Source organism: Ambystoma mexicanum, chromosome 1p (assembly GCF_040938575.1).
Source record: "Ambystoma mexicanum isolate Mex_15411 chromosome 1p, UKY_AmexF1_1, whole genome shotgun sequence".
NCBI lineage: Eukaryota > Metazoa > Chordata > Amphibia > Caudata > Ambystomatidae > Ambystoma > Ambystoma mexicanum.
The window spans coordinates 517,290,322-517,317,121 of NC_090921.1; the positions used below are offsets into that span (position 1 = coordinate 517,290,322).

The following is a 26,800-nucleotide window of genomic DNA, read 5'->3' on the forward strand; positions in this document are numbered from 1 at the left end:
GACACGATGAGCGTTCTGCTGCAGAGAATGCAGAATAACGCAAAGCAAGATTCATCCATCGGGTGTGGTTTAAATAGCCTCCTGTAGTGCTTAGGTGTCTCCTTCCACAGCCTCGCCTAGGTAAGAAAAGAGTTCCTGCTTTCCAGAAGAGTTCCAGTGTTCTGAACCTAGGGAGTGGCTCCTGCCCCACCCAACAGGAAAAGTAGTCCCAAACAGAAGAGGATCAGGGGCTCAACTGGCAGGTAAGTAAGCAGCATGGTCTGCTGCAGGTAAGTCCACCCAAGCATTATGAGCCCGGCGCTTCCAGCACTGGGACTGGGCATCTTTATGAGCCTGGTGCCACTGGCGCCAGGACAGGGTCCAAAAGGTCCCAATTGGGACTGGCTGGCACTCGGAACCGGGGTTATGGGTCTGCTTCCAAGGGAGTCGGGCAAGTCCTGATCTTTTGGAAGCAGAGATCATGACAGCCATACCTGTTCAGCTAAATTTTGATTCTTATCTTATGGCTTGTTTCGTGAACCCTGAGTCTGACGATTTTCCCCATATACTGTCTGTCCTCTTTTTCTCCGGGTCAGTGGTGCGAGATATACATTTTATAAAGTAAAGTAAAGAGGGGCAGCTTTGGTTCCCGTAATTTCCAGTGAGGCAAAGAAACAATCTGGTTTTGGGTTGTGGGGGTTGCCCAGTCTTTTACAGCCTGTACTTTGCTGGGAAGAGGCTGAATCCTGTCTCCACAGACCACATTCCCAAAGTAAGTCACTGAACCCTGACCATTCTGACACTTGGTAGCGTTTATGGTCCGGTGACCTTCTGAAGAGCTTGTAACAATTTCCAGGTGTCCAACATGTTCCTCCCAAGTGGAGCTGAAGACTCCTGGATCATCCAGATATGCAATGCATAATTCCTCCAATGCATTTAGATCGATCATGGTTGACCAGGTTTTGAAAAGTGCCAGGTGTATTCTTGAAACCTAAGGGCATTTTGTTGACCTCAATCATAAGGTAAGATTTTAGATGGTCTGAGCCAATACAAATCCTAAACTCGATAGGTCCACCAATTCCAGTGACAAAGTTCTGCTCGCACCAAAGTGTAAAGTCTGGTATACAGGCTTATGGCCTGATTGAGGGGACACTAGGCCACCCTCAATGAGGCCATAAAAAGGGCTGTCTGGAACAGGTCAGGGAGAGACTTGTATTTCTCAGTCTCCCTTTCCGAAACCTTATTTTAATCCAAAGGACAAAATCCTTCAACCCATAAGAAACTGAATAGGATCCTTTCTAGATCTTCCCAGGTCCACTGAATAGTTCACCTTACTGAGTCTTTCAACTTCTTAAGGCCCAGACCATGACCTCATGATCAGGGTTTTCAACAACAGGTATGATGGAAGAAGGTTCTCTGGGGCTCTCTAATCATAATTTGGAGAGTTCAACAGAATGTCTCTCAGACTAATTCTGGGAGAGATCTGGATAACAAATGAGAAGTCACCTCATCTTCCTTCCACGTGGCCTGGCTGAACCTGGACTTGAAACTGTTGCCCGAGTCAGGCACAACTTCTTCAGAGATGCTACCACTGGTAAGAAAGCTGAAACGACTGACTTGGCAGTCATTATTTGATATAAGGCGGCATCAAGATACCTGGTGGAGTGATCAGCAACCACTAAGATAATCCGCTTGGATGTACAAATAGTCAGAGGTCTAACAAAGTTAGGCTCTGTCTCTTCAAAAGATGCACCCTCTATTGGTAGTGGTACTGGTGGATTATGAGTCCTTGTTCCACTTTTGTCAGATTGCTGACAGAAAGTGAAACTCCTGTAGTGGTTTTCCACTGGGACTGTTCGGCAAGTTTGTATGCAGTACCCTGTGGAAGACTGCACCAGCCTTGTCCTCTTGGCAATAGTTAACCCAACCTTTGGTATAAACATGTACTACACACGTTGGTAGAGTGACTGAGCAGCCAGGCTTATCTCAAGAGGGGTCAATGTGACCTGTAGCTTTGTAACAGAGTTTCACAGTGAAGTTATTCAAATATACACTTACACACAAGGTTTCTGGATCAAACAATTATTCATTTATTTAACAGTCAGTTGAATAAGCCTTCTTTAGAAGAGAGCAAAACATGTAGCACCAAAATATACTTCAAATTATACACTCCCCTTCAGCAGGAATGGTCCAGTAAACAGGAATTACAAAAGGACTATCCCCACACCAAGGTGTTTCAAACCAAATCTCCTTTGATGCTGTGGGCAAGGGAAGGGGTTGGGATTAATGTAGACAGAGGGAGCTCTGAACAAGTGGGAAAGGGTGCCACCAGCTTTTTGTCTCTCTGTACTGCGCTTTATTTCCTGTCTCATCCACTTCATTTAGCACAAAGCAATTTGGGTATGATGTCTGTTAGGCAAGATATGGAGTAGTACCCTTTGGGTGCACTACAACAACCTTGACCTCCTGGCAATAGGAACCCAACCTTTGGTATAAGTCTGCACTACACAGATTGGTATCGTGATTGAGCAGCCAGGCTTATCTCAAAAGGGGTCAATGTGAGCAGTAGTGGAGTTACACAGAGATTCACAGTGACAAATATTCAAATAAACTTGTATACACAAGGTTTCTTGATTAAACAATTATTAATTTATTTAACCGTCAGTTTGAATACGCCTTCTTCAGAAGGGGCAATATGGTAGTAGCACACAAATAACACTTCAAAAATACACACTCTTAGTTTCTCTAAATCAGCTGGTGCCCATTGGGTATGGCACACAGACACTCCCTACACCCTCAGGTGACTTAAATAACTAGGACACTGTGGACATTGATTTATCACTGGTACATTTAGAGCAATTCTGAGGGGTAAAAAGGTAAAGTTGAGAGAATAAGACAATGGTTAACACACATTTGTTAAGCAGGTGAGTACTTTTGAACCCCCAATGTAAAGTGAATTAACCCTTTCCCAGCTCCACAAGTTATCTAATGAGTGACCTTTTACGAGGGATAGTTAAAGCACAAAGTTAGAGGTAAGAAGAGTCATTCAGGGAGCCAGGACAGCCAATGTTAGTCGAGCAAATGCCTAGGTGAGCAGAAGCACTTCTTGTAGGTAGGTAAAAAGTCTTGCACAAAGTTTTAGAAGTCTTTGCAGAAAATGAAATCACTGTAGTGCCACAAGCTGGGAGGCTTGTGACACAAAAAGTTGCAAGCAACTCTGCAATGGCAACCAAGACAAGTCTCAACTGAGAGCTAGTATGGCTACACAACATGAGGTAAGTCCCCTTAGTTTTACAGTACCTTTGGTTAGAAAAAATTGGTTCCAGATGACTTCTCTTCCTATGCAGGTCTGCAGATCATGTTGTTCCTGGGCCTCAGTCGTGGGGACAAGAGGGAGGACGTCTGGGGACTCCTGCACTACGAATGGAAGGTTGGCGGCAGCAATGGGCAAACTTCCGATCAGCGGCACTTTGCGGTTTCAGCTCCTTGCGACTCTTGCAAATAGCACCACCACGGTTTTCTCAGATACCATATTGTACTTTCCTCGCATCTGGGGTCCAGCACTCTGTTGAGGTGGTTCAGACTTGGTCAGTCCTGCATCCAGGGAGTCTAGAGGATCTTCCTGGAGTTTGGGTCCGACTTAAAAACGATACCTTCGATCTGGTGTTCCTCTCCCTGGCAATTGGTTCCTGCAGCAGCAATGGAAGTACAGCCAGCTCTGAGAGGATGCCCAGGCGAGTTTGCGCTGTGGTTGATTGGTCCCACCAACCCAAGGGGAGAAGTAGTCTTTGCAGGGCTTCTCTAGTCGAAACGAATTCGGAGCTTCAGCACAGCAGCAGGGCTTCACCGGGCAAACCAATGGTCCAGGAGTTGCAGCAGGCGTCTCTTCCAAGTTCTTCTTCGGATTCCTTTGTCCATTGGTTGACTCTGCCTTCCAAGCAAAACGCCTCGCATTTTATGCAGGTTTCTCCCATTCATTCGTAGCCTAACTGTCAATCACACAGCAGGGTGGCTGTCCTCCAAGGACAGCCAGCCAATCAACTTTGGGTGGATTCCTGTAACCAAGGGGATTAAGCACAGGGAGTTTCGGGCACCTCTCACTTCCAGCCCCTGCCAGACGCGCTGGAGCCAGAGGCGGTCTTCACCAGTGAATCCCGCCAAAGACAAAACAAACAAACGGACCAAACCTGGTTTAGCACACAGAGTAAATCTCAAGACGGATCTCTGGCTCATATCAAAATGCAAAGTGCTGACAACATTGTTCTACATAAACAGATGGCTCCACAGAGACTCAGTGTGTTCCAGAACATGTCTACGATTTTTGGTACATTCACTATCACAGTATTCTTACTGGGCACACAGATAACATTTTACATGCAGCCAAATGGCTGTAAAAGCCGTAATAGTACCTATTGTTCCATAATTAAAGCGCAAAGTGCTATCAATTTTTGGCAAGTATAATCCGATTTACAGAATTGTAAAAATGCATAATGCTACACTACAGCTCTCCAAATATACTAAAGTAACATCCCTCTTTAAATATTGTTGTTGAACACGCAAGTTGGAACTAGATATCCCGTAATTTTCTAAATGTCACGCTTAAAGTGCAAAGTGCTAGCAGCATTATACTATGTATACAAAACACTGATAAAGTGCATAGTGCTATTACGGGACATATCTAAGACTTACTGCTGGTATAAAAAATGCTAGATTTGGATTTAGCATATTCCTCCTTCTGCTGTCAACTAGCCAATACCTAAAAACCTGAGAATTAACAAACACTGTGAACCTTCTGGTAGATCACACACTATATGCCAAATATACTTGTCTATGCTTTACCCACAGACCTTCTCAATAATTGATAAGCCTTATCTACATCTGATCATTTCTACCCAGACAGATCAGGAATTAAATGTATGCCTGTTACTTAGTGTAAGTGCTAAGTGCAGGAAACAACTAACCAAGAAAAAAGATTAAAAGAAACATATAAAATTGTGAAGAATAATGAAAACACTTTTTAATATATATAATTTTTCTCAGTGAGGTACCGATCTTTATCATTTCTACTCAGAAGGAACATAGACACCATGCAAGAGCATTCTATCACTAATAGAATCAGCAGGCAAATTTGGAATCAGCACATTTCATTGCCCTAGAAAAGTATACAGTTCTTCGTCAATGTTGTGACCATGCAGTTGTTTACTTTCAAAGTCGAGGATACAGCAAGTCTCCTTCTGCCTCGTCATTCGCTCTCTATCTACTCCCCGTGGTCCAGTTTCTATCGCATGGATACCAAAAAAAACGAAACTTTCCATATTATTCTGATGGCAAGCTGTAAAATGTTTGGCCATAGGGTAGTTGGGTTCTTTGTGCATTATGGCTCTGACGTGTTGTTGAATACGAATCTTTAATTTGCGCTTACTGCTGCCAATATACCATTTCTGGCAGGCGCATGTCAAAACATACACCACATAGTCTGTTTCACATGTGATTCTATCTGAAATCAAAATGGTGTTCCCCGTTATTGGATGTTTAAACGACGAACAACTTTTGGCATATTTACATATATTGCACTTTGTGCATTTGAAAAAACCTTTCTTTTGATTAATAAGCCAATTCCTCGTACTTTTGTCCTCCCTTTTTGTCATAAAGCTCTGCACCAATGTGTCCTTAATGGAGCGGTTCCTTCTGAAACTAATCTCTGGGTTTCTCTTCAAAGTACTGGAGAGATCCTTGCCCGCTAATAGGATTTTCCTGTGTCTTTGCAGTATGCATCTGGTCATTGGTGCATGACTGTCAAATTTCAGAACCAGACCTGTGATGTCTTTTTCCATATCTTGTTTCACTTGTTTTCGGGATCCTGTCAGAAGGCTTTGTCTGTCTTGTTGTCTTGCTTTTATGTATGCTCTTTCTTTCACCTTTTTGGAATATAATTGTCTTTTGAAGCCTTGTGCTGTGAATCTGCTTTCTGAATCGTAAACCCCCAGAGTTGTGCTGTTGCATCGTATTTTCGGGTGTCCACTTGTAGCGTGTAGTGGGGTATTTGATCCTGTTAATTTACTATGCAGTTCACACGTTAATTTCTAGTCCACAATTCTTAGGTTAACATCCAAAAAGGTGATAAAGGTTCGACTGTGCGTCTCTGTGAATCACAAATTGTGATTGTTCTGATTCATTTGTCTGGCAAAATTGAGCAACTCTTCCAGATAATAAACAAGTCGTCTATGTATCTAAGCCATAGAACCACATTGTCAGTACTGTCTTGATTTTCATCAGACCATACTTCGTATTCCTCACAGGCACCCATAGTTAGATTTGCGTAGCATGGCACAAATGTTGTGCCCATGGCGGTCCCCTGTACTTGTCTAAAAAGCCCGTAATTGAAGAGGAAAACATTATTTGTCAAACAGAGATCTATCATTTCTAAGACCATTTGTGTATGTTCAAGATAGTTCAGGGACCGAGTGTTTAAATAATGTTGACAAGCCCATTTCCCAAATGTATGACCTATTGATGTATAGAGGGATGCAACGGCCATAGTTTCCATCATATTGTCAGATTCCCATGGTATATCGCTGATACGGGCTAAAAAGTATGTGGTATCTCTGATATGGGATGGCAGAGAACAGACAAATGGAAAAAGGACTTTGTCTAAATAGTTAGACATATTCTCTAGAGCTGAACCTATGAGAGACAAAATAGGCCTCCCTGGTGGCTTTCATTTGCTTATGCACTTTTTGGAGGAAGTAAATCGTGGGTGTAATAGAGTTGGTAATTAACAGAAACTTACAATCGTCTTCTGTCAGAATTCCCTTCTGTTCCCATTCCTCGAGAAACAATTTCAACTCGCTTTCCAATGCTTTAGTGCGGTTGGTGTTGATTCTTTCGTAGCATTTCCTATCATTAAGCTGCTTACAACCCTCTTTTATATAGTCCATTTGATTCATTAGGACTATATTTATCCCTTTGTCAGAGGGTTTAATGATACAGTTTGTTAGATCTTGAAGTTCTTGTAATACTATTGTCTTTTACTGACATGTTTTCTTTCTTTATTCTTGGATTCTTTTTCCCGTGCAGATCTTTCAAATCTTCAATCACAAGATTCTGAAAAGCCTCGATACTGCTCCCAGTGTTAGCCATTGATTAAATCTGGACTTTTGTTTGTTTACTTTTTGTCGTACAGTCCGTTCTTAAGTACATTTCTGCAAGGTTCAATGGTTCCTGTTCTGTATCGGCATCTAGTCCCTTTTCCAATGCAATTAAATCTAATAGTATATTCAATTCTCCTATTTTGATTTCTGTTTTTCCTGTCGCTTCTTGAGTCGGCCGTGACATCTGAACATTGGTGGCAAAGAACTTCTTGAGGCGTATTTTTCATATGAAATGATCTAAATCTATTCGGGCATGTACATGGTCATTATCAGCTGTTGGACAAAAATGTAGGCCCAGACTCAATATTGTATGTTGATTAGCAGTCGGGACATGGTTTGATGAATTGATAATTTTAAAGGTGCTGTCCATGTCCGGGCAAATAGAATTTACTTGCCAGTGCGGAGCAATCAGCCTGGGGTATTGTTAGTGGCATTTATTGCCCCTCGTCCCCCAGGGTTCTAACCTCTCTCCCTGGCTGTTCAACCAATACTTGGAACTCCTTGCCCATCGCATCGCTGCTCTCTGGCCCAACTTTCAGTGCTATGCGGATGATACCCAGCTCATTTTCAGGCTACCCTCGGCCTCCTCTTCTCCTTCCCTCATCTCTGACTGTCTGTCATCCCAAAGTGGTGTGCCGCCAATGACCTCTGCCTTAATGCCAGTAAAACTGAGATCCTACTCATCGGCACACCCACTCCCTCCTTCCCTGCAGCTCTCTGGCCGGCCTCTCTTGGCCCTCTTCCTGCTCCCACCTGCAAGGCTAAAAACCCTGGTCATCTTTCGACTCCACACTCTCCTTCTCTCGTCACATCTCAGACATCTCTAAGAAATCCCACTACCAGCTGCACCTCCTCAGAGGTATTCTTCCTTTCCTCTCCTTCCCCCAGAGGCTCACTGTCTCCAGAGCCCTGGTTCTCTCTAAGCTGGACTATTGCAACAGTCTCTTTCTTAATCTGCCTGCCTCTACTCTCCGCCCTCTGCAATTTATCCAAAACAGGACTGCAAGACTTGTCCTTGGCCTCAAGCCCAGGGATCGTATCTCTCCAGGACTGATATCTCTGCACTGGCTCCCAGTGGCTGCAAGGATTAAGTTCAAAACCCTCTGCATTGTCCACAAGGCCTTCTGGGGTCTGGGGCCGCTATACCTTCAACTCTCTCTTCCAAAATACCTTCCTTCTCAGGCTCTTCGCTCATCTGCCTCCAACTCCCTCAAGGTCAGTCACTTCTCCAAGCAACAAGTGAGTGGTCGAGCTCTCTCTTCAGCAGGGGCCTCCCTGAAACTTGAAGAGAACAATCTGCGGTTCCGGAAACACCTCAAAACCTTCCTCTTTGCGTCTGCTTTCTGTGCCTCTCTCCCCTGCTGAAATTTCTGGCTGAAACTGCACTGGTTACCTGGCCACCCTTTCTGATCTTGGGTCCAGGCCAGGCCCCACTTTTGCACACCTGCCCTGCCCCCCTGGCAACCCACCGCACCTGGGGACTGTTTTCTGTATCCCTACAGTCCCCTACCAGCACTTATTCTGCTCTTACCCTGGACTTGCCACCATCTGGCCGCCTTTATTTATCTTAATTATTCTTCTGTCCCTTGCACTTTTCCCCTCTCCCTTCCCCCAGGCACTTGCCCTTTCTCTCTACCCATGAACTTGCGCGATCTGAATGACACCTGGCCTAGTAGGATCGTTGTCTGTTTCCCACTGCTTACCCTCCCTTACCTCGTTGCGCCCTGAAACACTTGTGTAAGGGCGCGTTATACATGCCATATCATGCCGCCTCTTCCCCGATTTTGTTTTCCTCCTCTTGATTGCTTTTTTGTTCTTCCATCCTTTTGTAGTAAACGCATTTCGTCTAAAAATGTAAACAGATGCTCTGTTCTTCATTTTCACTGCCTGTAATATCCGACACTGAGGCCTGCAAGTTTTCACTTGTATCTCGTTCAGTTTCATTTGCTGATAATGTTGGTTTATTTGTGGACGTTTGTCTTAGTTCATCAAACCTTCGAGCAAAGGTGTAGACCCTTCCCCTCTCGTAGTCTTCCTTGTCAAGTAGAAATTTCCTCTGTTTTCTTTGTTTGATTTCCTCTTCATAATCTCCAAGGTTCTTCTCCATGTTATTTTTCAATGTTTTCCCTCTTCACACTCTGGTATTAGTTTCAATTTGTCGTCCACCTCACTGATTCTTTTCAAGTGTTTTATATACATATATGCGATGTGTTATGTAAAGTAGATGAATTGTAATACTGTTGGTTTGTTTGGTTGAATAGTAATTTTTGTAAAAGTTCATTATGTGGACTAAAAACAAATAAAATTGTATTATTATTAGTCTTTCTATGTGCATAAATTAGTCATTGTGAGGATGTGAACAATAACATTGACCAGGAGGAGAGTGCCACTCCTCTTTTTGGATCCCTTTGTAGCACCACAGTAAAACCTATTTCTCTTCCTCTAGCCACCACCAAAGCTACCAAGTGGAGTATTCACACATGACTTCCAGGATTTTGTACATAAATGGTAAGTATTACAGCTACCACTGGTTTGTGCTCCTCTCTGACGATGTCCTGGTAGTCTTGGGACTCTTGTGGAAATTGATTGCTTGAAAATACTATGCTTGAACTAATGTGCAATGTCTAAAATATATAGCTTTGCAAGAACATTTCTATACAAATATCCATACTTTATATACACCATGCACAATAATAATGGAATAGAAAAACACTACAAAAACCCACCCCTGTGGAAAGAACCGAGAATATGCAAAAACGGAAAGATGCAGCACTTTGGGTAATGAAACTTTAGTGAAAAGAAGTCAAAAAACACAATGTTCATAAAAAGTCTTTTGCATGCAAAAGAGATCACTAGTGACCTAACCAGTCTCTAAGCCCCACAGTTGGACCAAGAAGTCAGTTGGGAGTCAGAAATGCCTTTTTTGCTGTTAATGCGATTCAGCAGCATCAAATCGGGCTTATTGGCGCTCTGTGATTTGAAGATCAAGGGAGTGCCACAATCGGCACTGGTGGGTCCTGGTAGTCAGAATGTGTCAAACTATTTTGAAATGCAGCTCAGTTTGGAAATCCTGGCTGATCTAGCTCTGAGGTTGCTGTGAGTCGCTATATAGGGGCTCAGGAACAAGGGTGGTCCTTGTTCTCTTTCTCCCAAAACATGGATGCTGCCAAACACCTGATCTGTCACCTCAAGTGTAGTCCTGGGTACCGGTGTAGATGGCCAGTCTTCCTCCAGCAGCATGTCGCCCCCAATGTGCCCTGTGGATGGTTACAGAGCAGAGCATGTGACTGCCTTGGATCACCTGCCTTCAAGTCAGAACTTGGAAGCGTTTGGATAGGACTCCTCTCCCAAAAGGGTCGAAATGAATTCTTCCTGAAGTCCAGAGATAAATCAAACAAGTGTTTGGCAACCTCTTTTTATAGGCAAATGCCCACAGGTGATTGGACGAAAGCAAAGCTGTTTTAAGGGGTCCAGTTTCTGTCCTTGAGACAAGTGGCCTTTGCCTTCTGACATTGTTAGAGAGAATTCTCAGCAATGTGCTAATTCCTCTCTACCTTAGAGACCCCTAGCAACTTTGCTGGATTTTAGGACTTTTAATTTTTAACCTAGAGAGAGTGAGACTCTTTTCCCCCCCCCCCCACTCTCTCATGTATTTTAATGTTCTCCAGCATGAGGTCTGCCATGGATTCACATGCTCATGAATATTCCCTGTCAGGCTGGGAATCCTCGGTAAAGAAAAAATCAGTTTAAGTTTTGTTTCTGAACTGTCTTTCTACTAGTAACCAATCACTGGTCTCTGGGTTGTACTGCCCCAGCCAATGACTGCCCTCTACCTAAGCCCCTTCTCTGGCGGCCATCTTCCGATTTCTACCGCAGGTTCAAGTTTTGGGAGTCCTCGTGCTTAGCTCTCGAGCTTTTACTGCGTATTGCGTTTTTTCAAAGAGTTTACTCTTATTTTTTTGGTCAATTCGAGCCTCAAGCTCCACCGATTCTTCTTCCGATTAACGGGGACCCGTTTCAGAAATTTCTACACCCCTCAAGGGCGAATTGTCATCAAATTCCACTTCTTGGAGGATTCCGGAAGATCTTTGAGGCCTACCCCGCGTGGACATGGCCCAGGACAAAGGAGATTTGACGCCCACTGAATCCAAGCTGTTTAGGAACTGCCCAGGATCTGGACTACAGAACGTCTTTGAGGATGAACACTCCTGGTGCCTCTACTGCCTGCACACCGACAAGTCGCACATGGAGGAGGACTGTGCGTTCTGCAAGAACATGTCCGTCCGGACCATGAAGGACCGTCGTAAACGACTTGCTGACTTGCTGGTGGTGAAGAGCCCAGCAGCAGGTGAGAAGTCGTCCCAGCGGTCTTCTAAGACCTTTGAGGGCACTCCAGCGATGGGGGCCCAACAAAAGGCAAAGTACAGCGGGGTCCGCGGGCACCGGGAGCGCCGTTGGTTCGGGCCCCTCGGCTGCCAGGCAGGGCACAATGTCACTGACGCCGTCAACCACAAGCCAACGCTCCGGCTCGGTGAAAAGGAAGTCGGAGAACCCGAGTAAGCTTCGGGAGAAGGCCTGGTCGATACCGACAGAGAAATCTATGGGGGAGCGAGGCGGTGACCCTTCCCCCCCACGGTGAAGGCCTCCGATGCGCACATGGTCGTGAAGACCCAGATTCACCAGGCTAAGGCCTCGATTGAGGGAGTCGTGGTGGCTCTGGCGAAGCCTGTGGAGGCTACCCCAGTGGAGACGACTTCCAGTCCTAGAGTTTCCCTGCCATCCCGGAGGGAATCTTCTTTCCAACCTATCGAAAAGACCCCAGCGAAACACTGGGATGAGAAGGAGGGGGGGCATTGGAGCCCTAACGGACTCAGATACCTCATCTGAGGATGAGCTGTCTGGCCTCAAAGCAATCCTGGACAAGAGGTGCGAGGAGGTCAGGACCTACGTGAAGGATCCTGACGAGGCGGACGTGGAGAGCGACAGTGGAGCCGACGAGGAGCGGCGGGCTGAGGAGGAAACGGAGGACACCACGCCCCTGCCGACACTCCCGTCGCAACCAATGCCTCTGCCGCAGGACAATTCGGGAGCAATCTTGATGGCTTTGCAGACCCCTTACCTCCAGCGGACGATCCAGCTGCGCCTGAACCGTCGGAGTCCTCCAAACAAGCTGAGGCGAGTCCATCCTCCCCCCACCCTTCCATCCTTCACCTCCATCCCCTCCGACAAGGGATGAGACTGGGACGGAGACGCTGTGGTTCAATATCCTGGGCTTCCTCCTGGACGACAAGAGAGCAGAGCCCTTGAAAATCCTGAAATCCTGCAAGAGGGTGAGGTGGCTTCGGATCACGTCATCACGGTAGCCGCGGATATTGCCGTATTTCGTCAGTTGGGCAACAGCGTTTGCCTTCGTCGGCGCGGTTGGCTCAGGACCACCGACTTCCACCAGGACGTGCAGACCGGGGTACTGGACATGCCCTTCCATGGAAACGACCTGTTCGGCAAAGCAGTGGACGAGTCACTGCAGGCCATCAAGGCGGACACCGAGACGGCCCGTGCCTTAGGCACTCAATCAGCGACGGCCGTACTTTCGGACCTCCGGAGGCAAATCTCAAGGTGCCTCCAAAGGATTCGGCGGCAGTTCCTCGTCGTCCCGCCAGGCGGCCCGCTCCTCATCGCAGGAAGCATACAGAAGCTGCAGCAAGACCGGTGGATATCGTCATCGTCGCCAAGGAGCCCAGGGTGGCAAGGCCTCAGTGAAACAGCACTGAACCGCCCATGACGTGAGCACCCCGGTGGAAGGCCGGCTGGCGAAATTCGTCGGCTTGTCGGAGTCCATCTCCACCAACCGTTGGGTGCTGAATGCCCTGGCCCACAGACACACTCTGGAGTTCCAAAGGAAGTCCACCCGTTTCCCACCTGTGGCCAGGAAAGAAAACCACGTTCCACAGCTGCTTCTGGAGGTACGAGCCATTCTGAGAAAGTGCGCGATCGAACTCGTCCCAAAGAGGCTCCGGGGCTCCGGAGTATACTCGCAGTACTTCCTCGTCCGAAAGAAGACCGGCGGCTGGTGGCCCATTCTAGACCTTCGCCGCCTCAACAAATACATCAAATCCCAGAAGTTCCGGATGGTTACCCTTCAGCACGTGCTGGGACAGCTGGAGGAAGGCGACTTCCTGTTGTCACTGGACTTGGAGGATGCCTACTTCCACATCCCCATACACAAAGGACATCGAAAGTTCCTACGATTCGTGGTCCAAGGGCGGCACTACCAGTTCAAGGCCCTGCCCTTCAGGTTGAAGTCGGCGCCAAGGGTTTTTACCAAGTGCCTGGCACCGCGGCTGCGCCTGCAGGGGATTTATGTATACCCCTACCTGACAGCGAAGACCGTCTGCCTGCTCTCGGAACTGGGATTTTCGATCAACTTTGCAAAGTCCCACTTGGTACCGTCACAGGACGCCCTGTTCCTGGGAGCCAGACTCGACACAGTGGCGCGGTTGGCTTCACCGTCGGAGGAGAGGACGAATGCCATCCTGGGCAAGGTACAACAGCTGTTGACCATGGAAGTGGCCAGGGTGAGGTCCATCAAGTACCTGCTTGGCATGATGTCATCGTGCATCTACCTCATACATCTGTGCAGGTTGTGGCCACTGCAGGAGTTCCTTTACGCCCGTTGGATGCAAGTAGCGGGAAGCTTCGAAGACAAGATCTCCCTCTACGAGACTTTTGGTCAAGTGATACAGTGGTGGGGCACCCACGCGCATCTCGTGGTGGGTATGGACTTCCAGACCCCATCGCATCAGGAAACGGTGACAACGGACGCCTCCCTGGAGGGATGGGAGCACACACCAGAGATCTCCGCACAAGAGGCCATTGGCTCTCAGAGAAGAGGTCCCTGCACATCAACATCCTGGAGCTCCGGGCCGTGTTCTGGGCCCTCAGGTCTTTCCTTCCGTCCCTCAAGGGCAAAGTGGTACGGGTCTTCACCGATAACACCATCACAATGTTCTACATTGTTCCGGAAACAGGGGGGCACCAGATCCCCAGCCCTATCCAAGGAAGCACAGGATTTGTGGCAGTGGGCCGTCGCAGAGGGGATGTTCCTGGTACCTTTTCATCTGGCAGGAGTAAAGAACACTGTTGCCGACTCACTCAGCAGGGAGCTGCGCTCTTGCCATTAGTGGGAGCTTGGGCAGGATCAAGTGGATCTCCTATTCCGACAGTGGGGCAATCCCCAGATCGATCTGGTCACGACGGTGATGAACACCAAGTTCTGGAGGTTCGCCAGCAGGTTTCCCCAACCAGGGAGCATAGGCGATGCATTCTCCTTGCCCTGGGATGGGCTGTTCCTGTATGCGTTCCCACCGTTGCTTCTGCGTCTCATCAGTCAACAGACGGTCCCGGTGCAGGATGATCCTCGTCGCACCGGCGTGGCTGAGGCAGATATGGTTCCTGGACGTTCTGGACATGTCAGCTTCCCCCCTAGTCAAACTGCCGACGGACGCAGATCTTCTCGCCAGGAAAGGAGGTGCCATCCTACATCACGGCCCAGGATCGCTGAACCTACAGGCCTGGCTCCTGCAGCACTAGAGTTTGGAGGCTACGATATCCCGGCAGATTGCAAGGAGGTGCTTGCAAAGGCCAGGGCTTCCTCGACTCTTAAGTGCTATGGACATGCTATGGAAGAGGTTCTCTGTCTGGTGCCGTGCACAGAAGATCAACCTTCTACGGATTACGGTCCCTCAAGTGCTGCCGTACTTGCTGTCGCTGGCCAAGGCAGGACTGGCACATGCCTCCATCAAAATCCATCTGGAGGCTATTTCCCGCTACACCAGAACTCCGGGCGGTCGTCACTGTGGTCTCATCGCCTGGTGAAGGAGTTCATTTAAGGGCTGTTCGGCTTGTTCCCGCCGGTGAAGACTCCGGCCCCGGCGTGGGAGCTCAATGTGGTGCTGACCAGGCTCATGGGTCTGCCATTCGAACCCTTGCATTTGACACTGCTGAAGTTCCTATCGTGGAAGACGGCGTTTCTTGTGGCCATCACCTCCGCACGACGAGTGGGAGAGATCCAGGCCCTCTCCTGTAAGCCTCCATATCCGACATTCCACAAGACGAGGATAGTGCTTAGGACGCACCCCTCCTTCATGCCCAAAGTGCCGTCAGACTTCCACGAGCCCTTGGTGTTACCTGTTTTCTTCCCGTTGCCTTCGTCGCTGGCTGAGAGTACTTTGCACTCGCTGGATGTGGCTAGAGCGCTGAAGTTCTACGTGGACCACACAGAGTTTTCGGAAGACATCACAGCTGTTTGTGATCTTTGCCCTGTGAACGAAGGGAAGGCCCTCTCGAAGGCTTCTATTTCCAGATGGCTCTCCGGCTGCATCATACACTGTCACCGCTTGGCAAACGACCGTTGCCCAGCCGTTTGAGAGCCCATTAAACAAGAGCGATCGCTGCTACTACGGCTTCCTGTCTGGTGTGCCCCTGCTGTACAAATGCAGGGCTGCTACGTGGAGGTCAACACACACCTTCACAAGATTCTACTGCGTTCACCGGGATTCCAGGGATTCGTCCAACCTGTTCGCTTGAAGGTGAGCCTGGTGAGGAGGTAAGAGATGTGTTAAAGTTGAGCCTTGCCGCCTCCCGTGGTTGTGCATGTGTACTGCTATGTATTCTTGTTTCTGATGTTTGTTAATCTGCTTAGAATCACATGCTGTGCATAGTCCGACATCCAGTGGTCACTGCGGAGTATTGCATTTTGTTTTTTGTAGTCGAAAAGGGGACGTCGTCAAGGTGTGTCTGTAACACTATCCCTATAGTCACGTGCATTGTACCCACAATCCCTCATGCGTCGAGGTCCCTCAGATTGTTTTTTTCCGCCCAGATATTGGTCACCTTAACGCGGAGCTCCTTCGAGGGAAATTGCAAAACCTTTACTCGACCCTTTGGTCGTTATTTATTATACATTACATTAGATCCCTCCTTCGTCAGCGAAGCTGTTTCACCGCCGAGTAAGACCTTCGACAGCGTTGATTTAGACGGAGGAGATCCTTCGGCGCTGCCGAACACGTGGCCGGGCCTCGCCGGCCTAACACAGTAAGGAGAGTGGGGGTCGTGGGACATTTCTTTCTACTTCTAAGAATGCCTTTCTCTTTCACCCCCCTTTCCTTCAGGGTCATTATCACTTTTAATTGTATCCTCAGCTATGGAGAGGACTCCGTTTAGATTTTGCCCATGCTGTAAGGGCAAATTCACATGGAAAGATAAGCACAAGCGGTGTAACGGTTGCTTACCCCTCGACCACAACGAGGAAGGCTGTGCGGCCTGTAAACTTCTTTGCCCAAAAACTTTAAAAGGACCGCAGGGTCAAGAGCCTACGCTATGTCTAGAGCTGATTCCTCACCCGCCGCTGCCGATAGTGATAACCCAACCTCCGTTTTGGAGGTTGTAGACCTCTCTAGGGAGCGTACCCATTCCTCAGCGTCTGTCCCCGGCCCCGACAAGTTCGACTCACGCCCTACTTATGGGGATGAACACCCCGGCGAGACTGACAAACACACAAGACATAAACATAAGCACACAACCCATGGCACTTCATCGTCAAAGTCGAAGAAAGCCCTAGCGCCAACGGAGACGTCTGGCCCACCGGCGTCCTCCGCCGACTGTAAGGGTCGCAAGCCCTCCCCGCCACCGCAGACACGACTAACGACTGCAGACTAGGGCGCTACCACCAAAACGCCCGGTGACGTGCCTCGTAAGAGTGCGACCGTTGCCGAAAGAGCTTCGGCACCGCCCAGCACGACACCAGACGAACCCTCGGCGGAGAAATTAATCGTCGAGAGCTTGGCTCGTATAGTTTCCACTACCGGCCAGAGATGGACGGCGAGTGATTTGCCGAAGCCCGCTCACAAGGCCAGGGAGACGCCGAGAATACCGGAAGGGAGACAAGGACCGCTCCCGCTGTCGAAGGAAGACCCTAGCCTACGGGAAGGTTTCTCAGAAGGCAAAGAGACTTTATCCTCGACGTTATGGGACAGATCTAACGGCTACAGGCAGAGGAGCCTCCTTTTTCACCTCCAGACCATTCTGGGTTACCACATTGGACATTTGAGAGATTCCAAACATGTATGGACAAGCTGGATAGATTTATGTCCACTCCTGAACATAAAAGACCCAAGAGGCCGAGAGAGGCACTACATGAGGAACCCAGAGCTAAATATCCTAGACTATTTGACCCCCTTCAAGAGGACACTAATACTTATGACCTCACTGAAGAAGACTCTCACTTCCAAGAGGATGAGGAGTCCTTAAATAGTGAAGACCAACAGAACCTCGAAGAAGAAGGTTTTGAGGAAAACCCTGACATAGGTGGGGGGGGCTTCGAAGAAGACCCAGATGAAGGTGGCTCACAGCCTTCGCAGTCCCCAACAGTGTCTACAGACCCTGAGATCTGAACCTTTCCTCTCCTCAAACCACACCGGTCAGGAACCCGTCACCTATAGATGACCAACCAACTTTCAACGTGCTACTACGGAAAGCAGCACGCACTTTGAAATTGAGACTGGGCAAATTACTCCCGATATTGATTTTGTTGAAAAAATCATTAAGGAAAAACCTCCCACTAGCCAAACCATTCCCCTCCTCGCCTCAGTTAAGAGACGAATCATCCCATCGCTGTCTACACCTGCGTTGGTTAGAGGGGTCAAGCCTAGAATTGAAAAACTGTTTACTCCTTCTCCATCGGACCCATTATACATTAAGGGTCACTCAATACCAGTGGTAACTACCACAAGGAAAAGGGCAGGGGTTCCACTATCAACTAGCAAAGCACTCCCGGACAAGGTAGGAAAGAAACTCTACGCCCTGGGTAAGAGAATTACAGCCTCGACAGCTTTTTCAACCAGAATTGCCAATAATAATACCTTACTGGCCAGTTATGCTGATGCCCAATGGGGGAAGTTACGCCAAGACCTCGAGGAAGTCCCTGAGCCCTTAAGAACTTGCTTGTTAACCACTGTAACAGAAGGAACTCTGGTTAACCAGAGCATCATTAAAAACACACTTGATGCTGCAGAAACAGCTGGCCGTTCTTTAGTCCAGGGGATACTCCTGAAGCAGCATGTCTTGCTCTGCAACTCAGGTTTTAAGCCAGAAACCCAGGGGTCACTCATTAATAAACCAATAGAGGATTCTAACCTCTTTGGGAAAGCGGTGGACAACGCACTGGAGACCGCGAAGAAGGATTTCGACACCCTAAAGACTTTAGACCAAATCTCAAGGCCTCCCAATAAGCGGGGATTCGGCAACAAACGCTTTTTTCGAGGCCAACGTCAACAACAACAGCAGTATACTGCAGGCAACAGGTCCTCTACTCAGGGAACCAGTGGCCAATACAATCAAAGAGGACAATGCCGTGGCAAGGGTAGAGGTCGGGGCCCACTCCCAGAGGTTCCCCGGCTACCCAACACTAAATGACCCGAAGGTTCGGGTCCCCTCCCATGCATCACCATTAAACATCTTTCCTACCAGCATGGGAGGGAATAACATCAGACCGCTGGGTATTGTCAACCATAGCCCGCGGTTACTGCATAGAATTCAGTCGGTCCCCCACGTACAGACCCCCAATGGGACGACGCCTATCATCGGAGCATCTCGCCATCCTTCTTCAAGAAATGGAACTGCTGCTACTAAAAGGAGCAATAGAGGTCGTGCCTCTATCACAGGTAACGGAAGGTATTTATTCAGTGTACTTCCTTGTACCCAAAAAGGACTTACCCATGCACCCTGTATTAGATCTGCGCCCAGCGAACATATTTGTCAAAGTTCAAAAATTTCGCACGGTGACCTTACAGGAAGTAATCCCCCTGCTTTCACAGGGAGATTACATGACAACACTGGACATGAAAGATGCATACTTTCATAATTTAATGTTGCCAGCACACAGAAAATACCTCAGGTTCATGATAGAGGGCAAACACTACCAGTTCAGAGTGCTACCCTTTGGCATAGCGTCCGCACCGAGGGTATTCATGAAAGTACTGGCAGTGGCCCATCTGCGCAGGTTGTCCGTCCCAGTATACCCTTACCTCGACAACTGGCTCTTAACAGGGGATTCTTACGAGACATGCTTCTCAAATACCCAAAAGACTGTAGATTTTATGTTCCTACTGGGCTTCTCCATCAACGAGAAGAAGTCCAGCCTAGACCCCAGCCAGGTCAAGCAATTCCTAGGGGCTCTAATTCGAACAAAGGACGGCCTTGTCTTCCCACTCCAACGAGAGGGTCCAAAATATGCTGTTTCAGATCCCTCAATATGTGGCCGGTCGAGAGGTGACGATACGGAAAGCAATGCGTTTGCTAGGAATGATGGCGTCATGTATATATGTGGTACCTCACGCTCACCTGCGCCCAATGCAAGAGTGCTCAACAGCCAGTGGTGTCAGGCCAGTGGACAATGGGACGATCTAGTCGTGGTCTCGCAGGCCTTGGTTCTCTCACTACGGTGGTGGTCGAAGGAAAACCTTGTAATTGGGAAACCATTCACTACCCCTGCAGTGGAAGCCACTCTAACCACAGACGCATCCCTCACAGGATGGGGGGGATGAGTCACCTATCCCATCAGACTGCACATGGAGTTTGGACTCCGAGTGTAGCGTCCAAACACTTAAACTTGCTGGAACTGCTAGCGGTCTTCAAAGCACTGAAGGCTTTCTAGGCACACCTGCAAGGGAAGACAGTGATGGTCCTCACAGACAGCACCACAGCTATGTACTACCTGAACAAGCAAGGGGGCACGCATTTTCCAGGACTGTCCAAGCTGTCCCAGAACATCTGAAAGTGGACTCTCAGACACATGTACCAGGGGAACTCAATCTCACAATGGGGATTCCCAGAAATGGATCTGTTCGCAACTCTGGGGAACTCCCAATGCCAAGATTACGCCTCCAGGTACCCCAGAACCGATCCAAGGGGGAACGGTCTCTGGATAACATGGTCGGGAAAATTTGTTTACGCTTTTCCCCCCCGACTCCCCTTTTCAACAAAACAGTGCACAAGATGCACCAGGAACCAGTCACCATGATACTAATGGCCACTATGTGGGCCCGGCAGCCATGGTTTGCTCACCTGATGGAGATGTCTCTATCTCCACCAGTGAAACTACCCTGCCCGTACAACATGCTGTCACAGGATAGGGGCAAGACGATCCACCCATGCCCACAGACCATGAATTTAGCAGCCTGGCTCCTGAGGTCATAGAATTTGGACATTTACAGCTCCCTCAAAGATGCATGGACATTCTTAGGGAAGCTAGAAAACCTAACACTCATTACTGCTATTCTAGCAAGTGGAAGAGATTCGTCATCTGGTGTAGAGGTAAGAGCATGAACCCCGTTGACTGCTCTCCCACACAGATTGTTCTTTACCTGACTCACTTATTAGACTCAGGATTGGTCTTTAATTCTATTAAAGTTCATCTAGCTGCACTTTCCGCATACACCACTTCTCAACACAGTGTCATGGTGGAAAGTCCCAGTTATTAAAGCCTTCATGGAGGGAGTAAAGAGGATTCACCCTCCTATAGCTAACCCAGCTCCCGGATGGGACCTAAATGTGGTACTTACCAGGCTTATGGGCTCACCCTTTGAACCCATGCACAAAGCATCCCTTAAGAACCTCACTCTTAAAACTGCTTTAATAGCTATCACCTCCATTAGGAGAGTGAGTGAACTACAAGCGCTCTCTATACTAGACCCCTTCGTAACAGTTCACAAGGATAAGGTGGTTCTATGCACACATCCTATGTTTGCACCAAAATGTATTTCTAAATTCCATGTCAACCAGTCAATACAACTACCAACATTCTTTCAAAACCCTTCAAATTTGGGAGAAAGGAGCCTGCATACACTGGATGTGCGCAGAGCCGTCATGTTTTATATTGAAAGAACTAGACCTCTGAGAAAGACTAATCAGTTCTTTGTCTCGGTGGCAGCAGGAATTCAAAATCCACTATATCTAGATGGATTGTCCAATGCATCACTCTGTTACACTCTTGCTAAGAGAGAACTACCCTTCAAGCCAAGAGCACATTCTACTCGAGGCACTGGGGCTTCCATAGCATTCATTGCAAATGTCCCTCTTGAGTCCATTTGCAAAGCGGCAACCTGGAGTTCTGTACACAGCTTTACAAAACACTGTCTAGAGGCCCACTCTAGATCTGATTCCCAGGTGGGACAAGCAGTATTAAGACATCTTTTTTCTACTGTTCGTTCTCACAACCCACCTCCAACTCCGGGTACTGCTCGCTAGTCTATGCACAGCATGTGATTCTAAGCAGATTAACAAACATCAGAAGACAATGCATTACTTACCGTAAAAGCATTTCTGATGGTTGTATCTGCTTAGATTCACATGCGCCCACCCTTCCTCCCCGCTCGGATAGAAGGAACATAGACATCCTTTATCTCTCTCTCTCTTTTCTGTACTCACTCACGTCTAATAGGCTCCCTCAGGGCAGAAAAAATACAGAGGGACCTCGACGCGTGAGGGATTGTGGGTACAATGCACATCACTATAGGGATAGTGTTACAAACACACCTTGTCGACGTCCCCTTTTCGACTACGAAAAACAAAATGCAATACTCTGGATGTCGGACTATGCACAGCATGTGAATCTAAGCAGATACAACCATCAGAAATGCTTTTACGGTAAGTAATGCATTGTCATTCATGAGCATGTGAATCCATGCCAGACCCCATGCTGGAGATGCTGGAGAAGGAACAAGTTACTTACCTGTAACTGTTGTTCTCCAGCATGGGTCTGGCGTGGATTTACATGCAAACCCTCCCGCCTACCCCTCTGCGGCTCTTCTCTTGGTCCTACTGCCACTTTACATGCTACCAAATCTGAAGATGGCTGCCAGAGGGGGGGGGGCTTAGGTAGAGGGCAGTCATTGGCTGGGAGCAGTATGCCCCAGAGACCAGTGATAGGTTATTAGTAGAAAGATACTTCAGAAACGAAATTGAAACTGATATTTTCTTTACCAAGGATTCCCAGCCTGACGACGGGAATTATTCATGAGCATGTGAATCCATGCCAGACCCATGCTGGAGAACAACAGTTACAGGTGAGTAACGTGTTCCTTATTTGAACTCTGTGTTTCTTTAAGTATGGAGTCAAACTCCATAGGCATCATCTTTTTGTGTCACAGTGGCACAGGGAAGTCTTTCAGATTTCCCAAAGGTTTAAATACCTTCTCTGGGATAAACTACTGTTTCCAAGAGCAGTGAAGTGAAATTGACTTTACTTACATTTGTAACTTTCTAGAGCCAGCACACACTATCTTACAATAAGGGGATGGAGGGGTTACTTAGTATGCTTTTTGTCTATTTTCTTTAGTAACATTTTTATGTTACCCTTTCTACAATTAATGGCTGGTCGTAGTAGTTTACTTTTAACTACCATTGGGAGTTTTTACAGCGGGCTGCGTTCGCTCATGGGTGTCCATTTTGTCAAAATGGCCCGGTCTTCTTTTTTTGCCTTTTCTTGTTGGAAGGGACCTTTTTGAGATTTACTCTGCGCGCCAAACCAGGTTTGGTCCCTTTTGTTTTGTCTTTGACGGGATTCACGAGTGAAGCCCGCCTCTGGCTCCAGTGTGTCTGGCAGGGGCAGGAAGTGAGGGAGGTGTCTGAAGCTCCCTGAGCTCTGTCTCCTAGGAGACAGAAATGCACTCTTAGGTGATTGGCCGGCTGGCTGTCTGACAGCTAGGCTGGAATGAATGGGAGAAACCTGCATAAAAGGCGAGGCTTTTTGGCTTGGAAGACGGAGTCGACCACTGGACGAAGTAATCCGAAGAAGAACTTGAAGAGGATGCCTGCTGCAACTCTTGGACCGTTGGTTTGCTCGGTGGAGCCCTGCTGCTGTGCTGAAACTCCAAATTCGTTTCGACTAGAAAAGCCCTGTAAGGACGACTTCTCCCCTTGAGTTGGTGGGACCAATCAACTCCAAAGTGAACTCGTCTGGACATCCTCTCGGAGCTGGCTGTACTTCTTGCTGCTGCAGGAACCGAAGTGCCAGGGAGAGGAACACCAGACTGGAGTGCATCCCTTGTAAGTCAGACTCAAGCTGCTGGAAGATCCGCTGGACTCCTAGTAAGCAGGACTGACTAAGCCTGAGCCACCTCAACAGAGTGCTGGTCCCCACGTGCGACGAACGTCCAGAGTGGTATCCGAGTGTTTGCGGTGGTGCTATTTGCTGAGACGCGAGGAGCTGAAACCGCGAAGTGCCGCTGAATAGAAGTTTGTCCTTTTCTGTCGCCAACCGTCCCGTTGTGTTGCAGGCGTCCCCAGAAGTCCTCCCTCTTGTCCCCACGACTGAGGCACAGGAACAACAGGACCTGCAGACCCACACAGGAACAGACGCCAGCTGGAACCATTTCTTCTAACCAAAGGTACTGTATAGTCTGAGAGAATTTACCTCTTGTGTAGCCTTGCTTGATCTCAGTTGAGTCTTGTCTTGGTTGCTTTCGTAGAGTTGCTAACAGCTTCTTTACCTCACAAGCCTAATCAGCTTGTGGCCCTACATTGATTATTCGTTTAAACAAAGACTTCTAAAACATTGTACAAGACTTTTACCTACCTGTAAGAAGTGCTTCCACTCACCTAGACTTTTGCCCAATTGACTTTGGCCTGGCCTGGCTCCCTGAATGACACTTCTCTCTTCTGTGTGTGTATTTCCCTTCCTTCCAGGAAAGGGTTAACTTGCTCTGCATTGGGGGGGTTCAAAAGTACTTACCTGCTTCAGAATATTTGTGCGATTTCTTGTTTTATTCTATTAAGCTTTTTCTTTGCAATACTTCTAAGTACTGCTCTAAATGCAACGGTGCTATATTAATGTCCAGTATCCTAGCTGTTTAAGTCACCTGAAGGTGTACGAAGTGTCTGTGTGCCCCCCCAAATGGGTATTTGCTGATTTAGATAAACTAAGAGTGTGTATTTTTGAAGTGTTATTTGTGTGCTACTATCATATTGCCCCTTCTGAAGAAGGTGTATTCAAACTGACGGTTAAATAAATTAATAATTGTTTAATCAAGAAACCTTGTGTCTGAGTTTATTTGAATACTTGTCACTGTGAATCTCTGTGTAACTCCACTACTGCTCCCATTGACCCCTCTTGAGATAAGCCTGGCTGCTCAATCACGCTATGAACCTGTGTAGTGCAGACTTATACCAAAGGTTGGGTTCCTATTGCCAGGAGGTCAAGGTTGTTATAGTGCACCCAAAGGGTACTACTCCATAGCTTGCCTAGCAGACATCATTCCCAAATTGCTTTGTGCTAAATGAAGTGGATGAGACGGGAAAGAAAGCGCAATACAAAGAGAAAAAAAGATGGTGGCACCCTTTCCCACTTGTTCAGAGCTCCCTCTGTCTACATGAACCACAACCCCTTCCCCACAGCATAAAAGGAGATTTGGTATGAAACGCCTTGTAATTCCTGTTTCCTGGACCATTCCTGCTTAGGGGGTTGGTTACCCGACCTCACAGGGATCAAAGGGGCAGCCTCAGGGCTCAAATCCTGCAGGTTGCAGCAGAGAGACGCTCTCTAGAGGGAATGCACACAGTCTGTCCACAGCTTGCCTAGGGTGACAGTTTGACACATGTATGATACTAATCGGGTGTGGCTTTGAGGATTACTGGCCACCATACCCTAATGTCTTATATTTAAATTGTACAGCTGCAACCAGGATAGTAACTCTCAGTTTGGGACAGAGGTGCAGATTTAAGTGTAGCCTCTGCACTGCAGTGCCTGGCTGTCACAGCAGTCGGCAAAAAGGGCACCTATGACCTCTGAGTCTCCTATGTGCCACTTTAGAGCAGGTGCTGCAGATCAAGAGACTGATGGGACAGGCTACAGGTCACCATACGTTTGGCATGGTGCTTTATGGAAGGCGGAGGGGGCTCTGTTTAACAGACAACCCTTTCTGAGATGCAATTACCTGCAACATTTGATTAATTGATAACAAAACAAAAAAGCCATGTATTCTACAACATTTCCAGATGGCAATTCCACACGTCCACATTTAGCCTATCTAATCTGTGCTCTCTGTGGTGGTTGCCGGTCACTTTCACTCCATGCCAGTGCCCAAGCCCCACTCTATTTAAGGGTAGGGTACACCAATATTTTGTTTTCCACTGGCTTTGAATGGGATGTCAGTTGGCCTATCTGGTTTCTATTACTGTCTGAAAAAGAGAAGATGAAATAAATGTTCTACTTTAAGCAGTTTTTTACTTTTAAATGCAACCTTAAGTAAATCAGTGAATCTTCCTGTTTCACCCGAGTCTCCAGTTGACGATATCATCTAGTGTCGTCATGACGATGTACAACTTTTTTTATTTTAGCTTATTGTAACTAATAAATGTATAAATTGACAGTACTGTTTGTTTCCCCATTGCCAGCCTAATTAAGAATCCAGCAGAACGGGCAGATTTGAAACTACTCATGGTAAGGACCCAGTTGGAAAGTTATTTGTGCGATTTATTGTCCAGTATGTTGTGATGGGTACTTTCTATTAACTAGATTGGGTTTGGAAAGATTAGGACATGTCTAAGCATGCTCTTGATAATGTGGGAATGTGGCTGTTGTACCGTTGCTGGTGTGGGGAGCATATTCGTTACAGTAGGTAACAGTGGATGAGGCGCCATGGGCATATTTTGTTGCATGCTTGGTTGAAACAGTCTGGATATCTTCCTTGGGTATGCTTTTCCCTAGAAAAACATTTACTAACCTTTCAACATCATTGAGCTGGTACATTTGTCCTTGCGTCATCTGGAATTCCTATTTTCAGCATAATTGTTGATTTCCCCCCACAAAACAACTTTTTTCAATATCTGCAATTCATCCCAAATGTTACCATAGGGATGGTAAGGGCCACCAGTTGCATGTCTCACTCTAAATGTGCCATGTGTGCTGGTTGTCGATTGCTCAAGGAGTGCAATTCAAAGGTTCTCCACATGGATAGTCCTGACATTTGATAGGATGTCCTTTTTCTCATCAACAATGTCCAGCCATATTGACTCAGCCACATGCTGGTTTCTGCAACATTTTATCAATTAATGTTACCTGGTGTGAGCTTGGATGGGAAGTTGTTAGCATTCTGATACTCTTCTCTACCCCACCAACCCCTCTCCCATCCGAGGCCGTGCAACTAGCACTGACCATATTCTTACAGCTGCATCATTAATCCCTCCAGGGTAATTTGCAAGCCCTGAATGCAAACAGCGATTGTGCAAGTCCTACATATTTTGATAGAAAGTGGTTTGCTTTCCCTTTATTTTTAGTCTTGCCTGGAGTAGTTTTAAGTGCTGCTACAGCTTGAATTCTAAGATCCCCAGCTTCGTCTCAGTTATGGTGGCATCTGGAGTGTTTCCTTCATTGGCTTAAACAGTGCAGACTCTCCTGCATCTGGGATAGCTAGATCTTGGGAAAGGCCTGCTTCAGTTCCTACCACTGCTCTGCATCTCCCTGCAATTGAATGGTTTACAGCCTGATCTAGAATATTGATTTTTGGGGATCACTGTATCCACACTTATGTCACTAATGCTTCTTTCTCTCACTGCTGTCTACCTCTATTTCCTATTCAAGAATTCTACAGTCAATGCTATGTGCTAATGAATTC

The 26,800-nt window shown here is 47.4% G+C and overlaps 1 protein-coding gene across 1 annotated transcript in view; it reads left to right on the top strand.

The window, feature by feature from the left end:
• The window catches only part of MAP2K2 (mitogen-activated protein kinase kinase 2), a 374,633-nt gene that overhangs the window by 279,937 nt on the left and 67,896 nt on the right, over positions 1-26,800 (top strand). The window contains exons 9-10 of the mRNA XM_069649393.1: positions 9,577-9,638; positions 25,581-25,626. Of these exons, the coding sequence (XP_069505494.1) occupies positions 9,577-9,638; positions 25,581-25,626 (108 nt within the window). The remainder of the gene's footprint in view (positions 1-9,576; positions 9,639-25,580; positions 25,627-26,800) is intronic.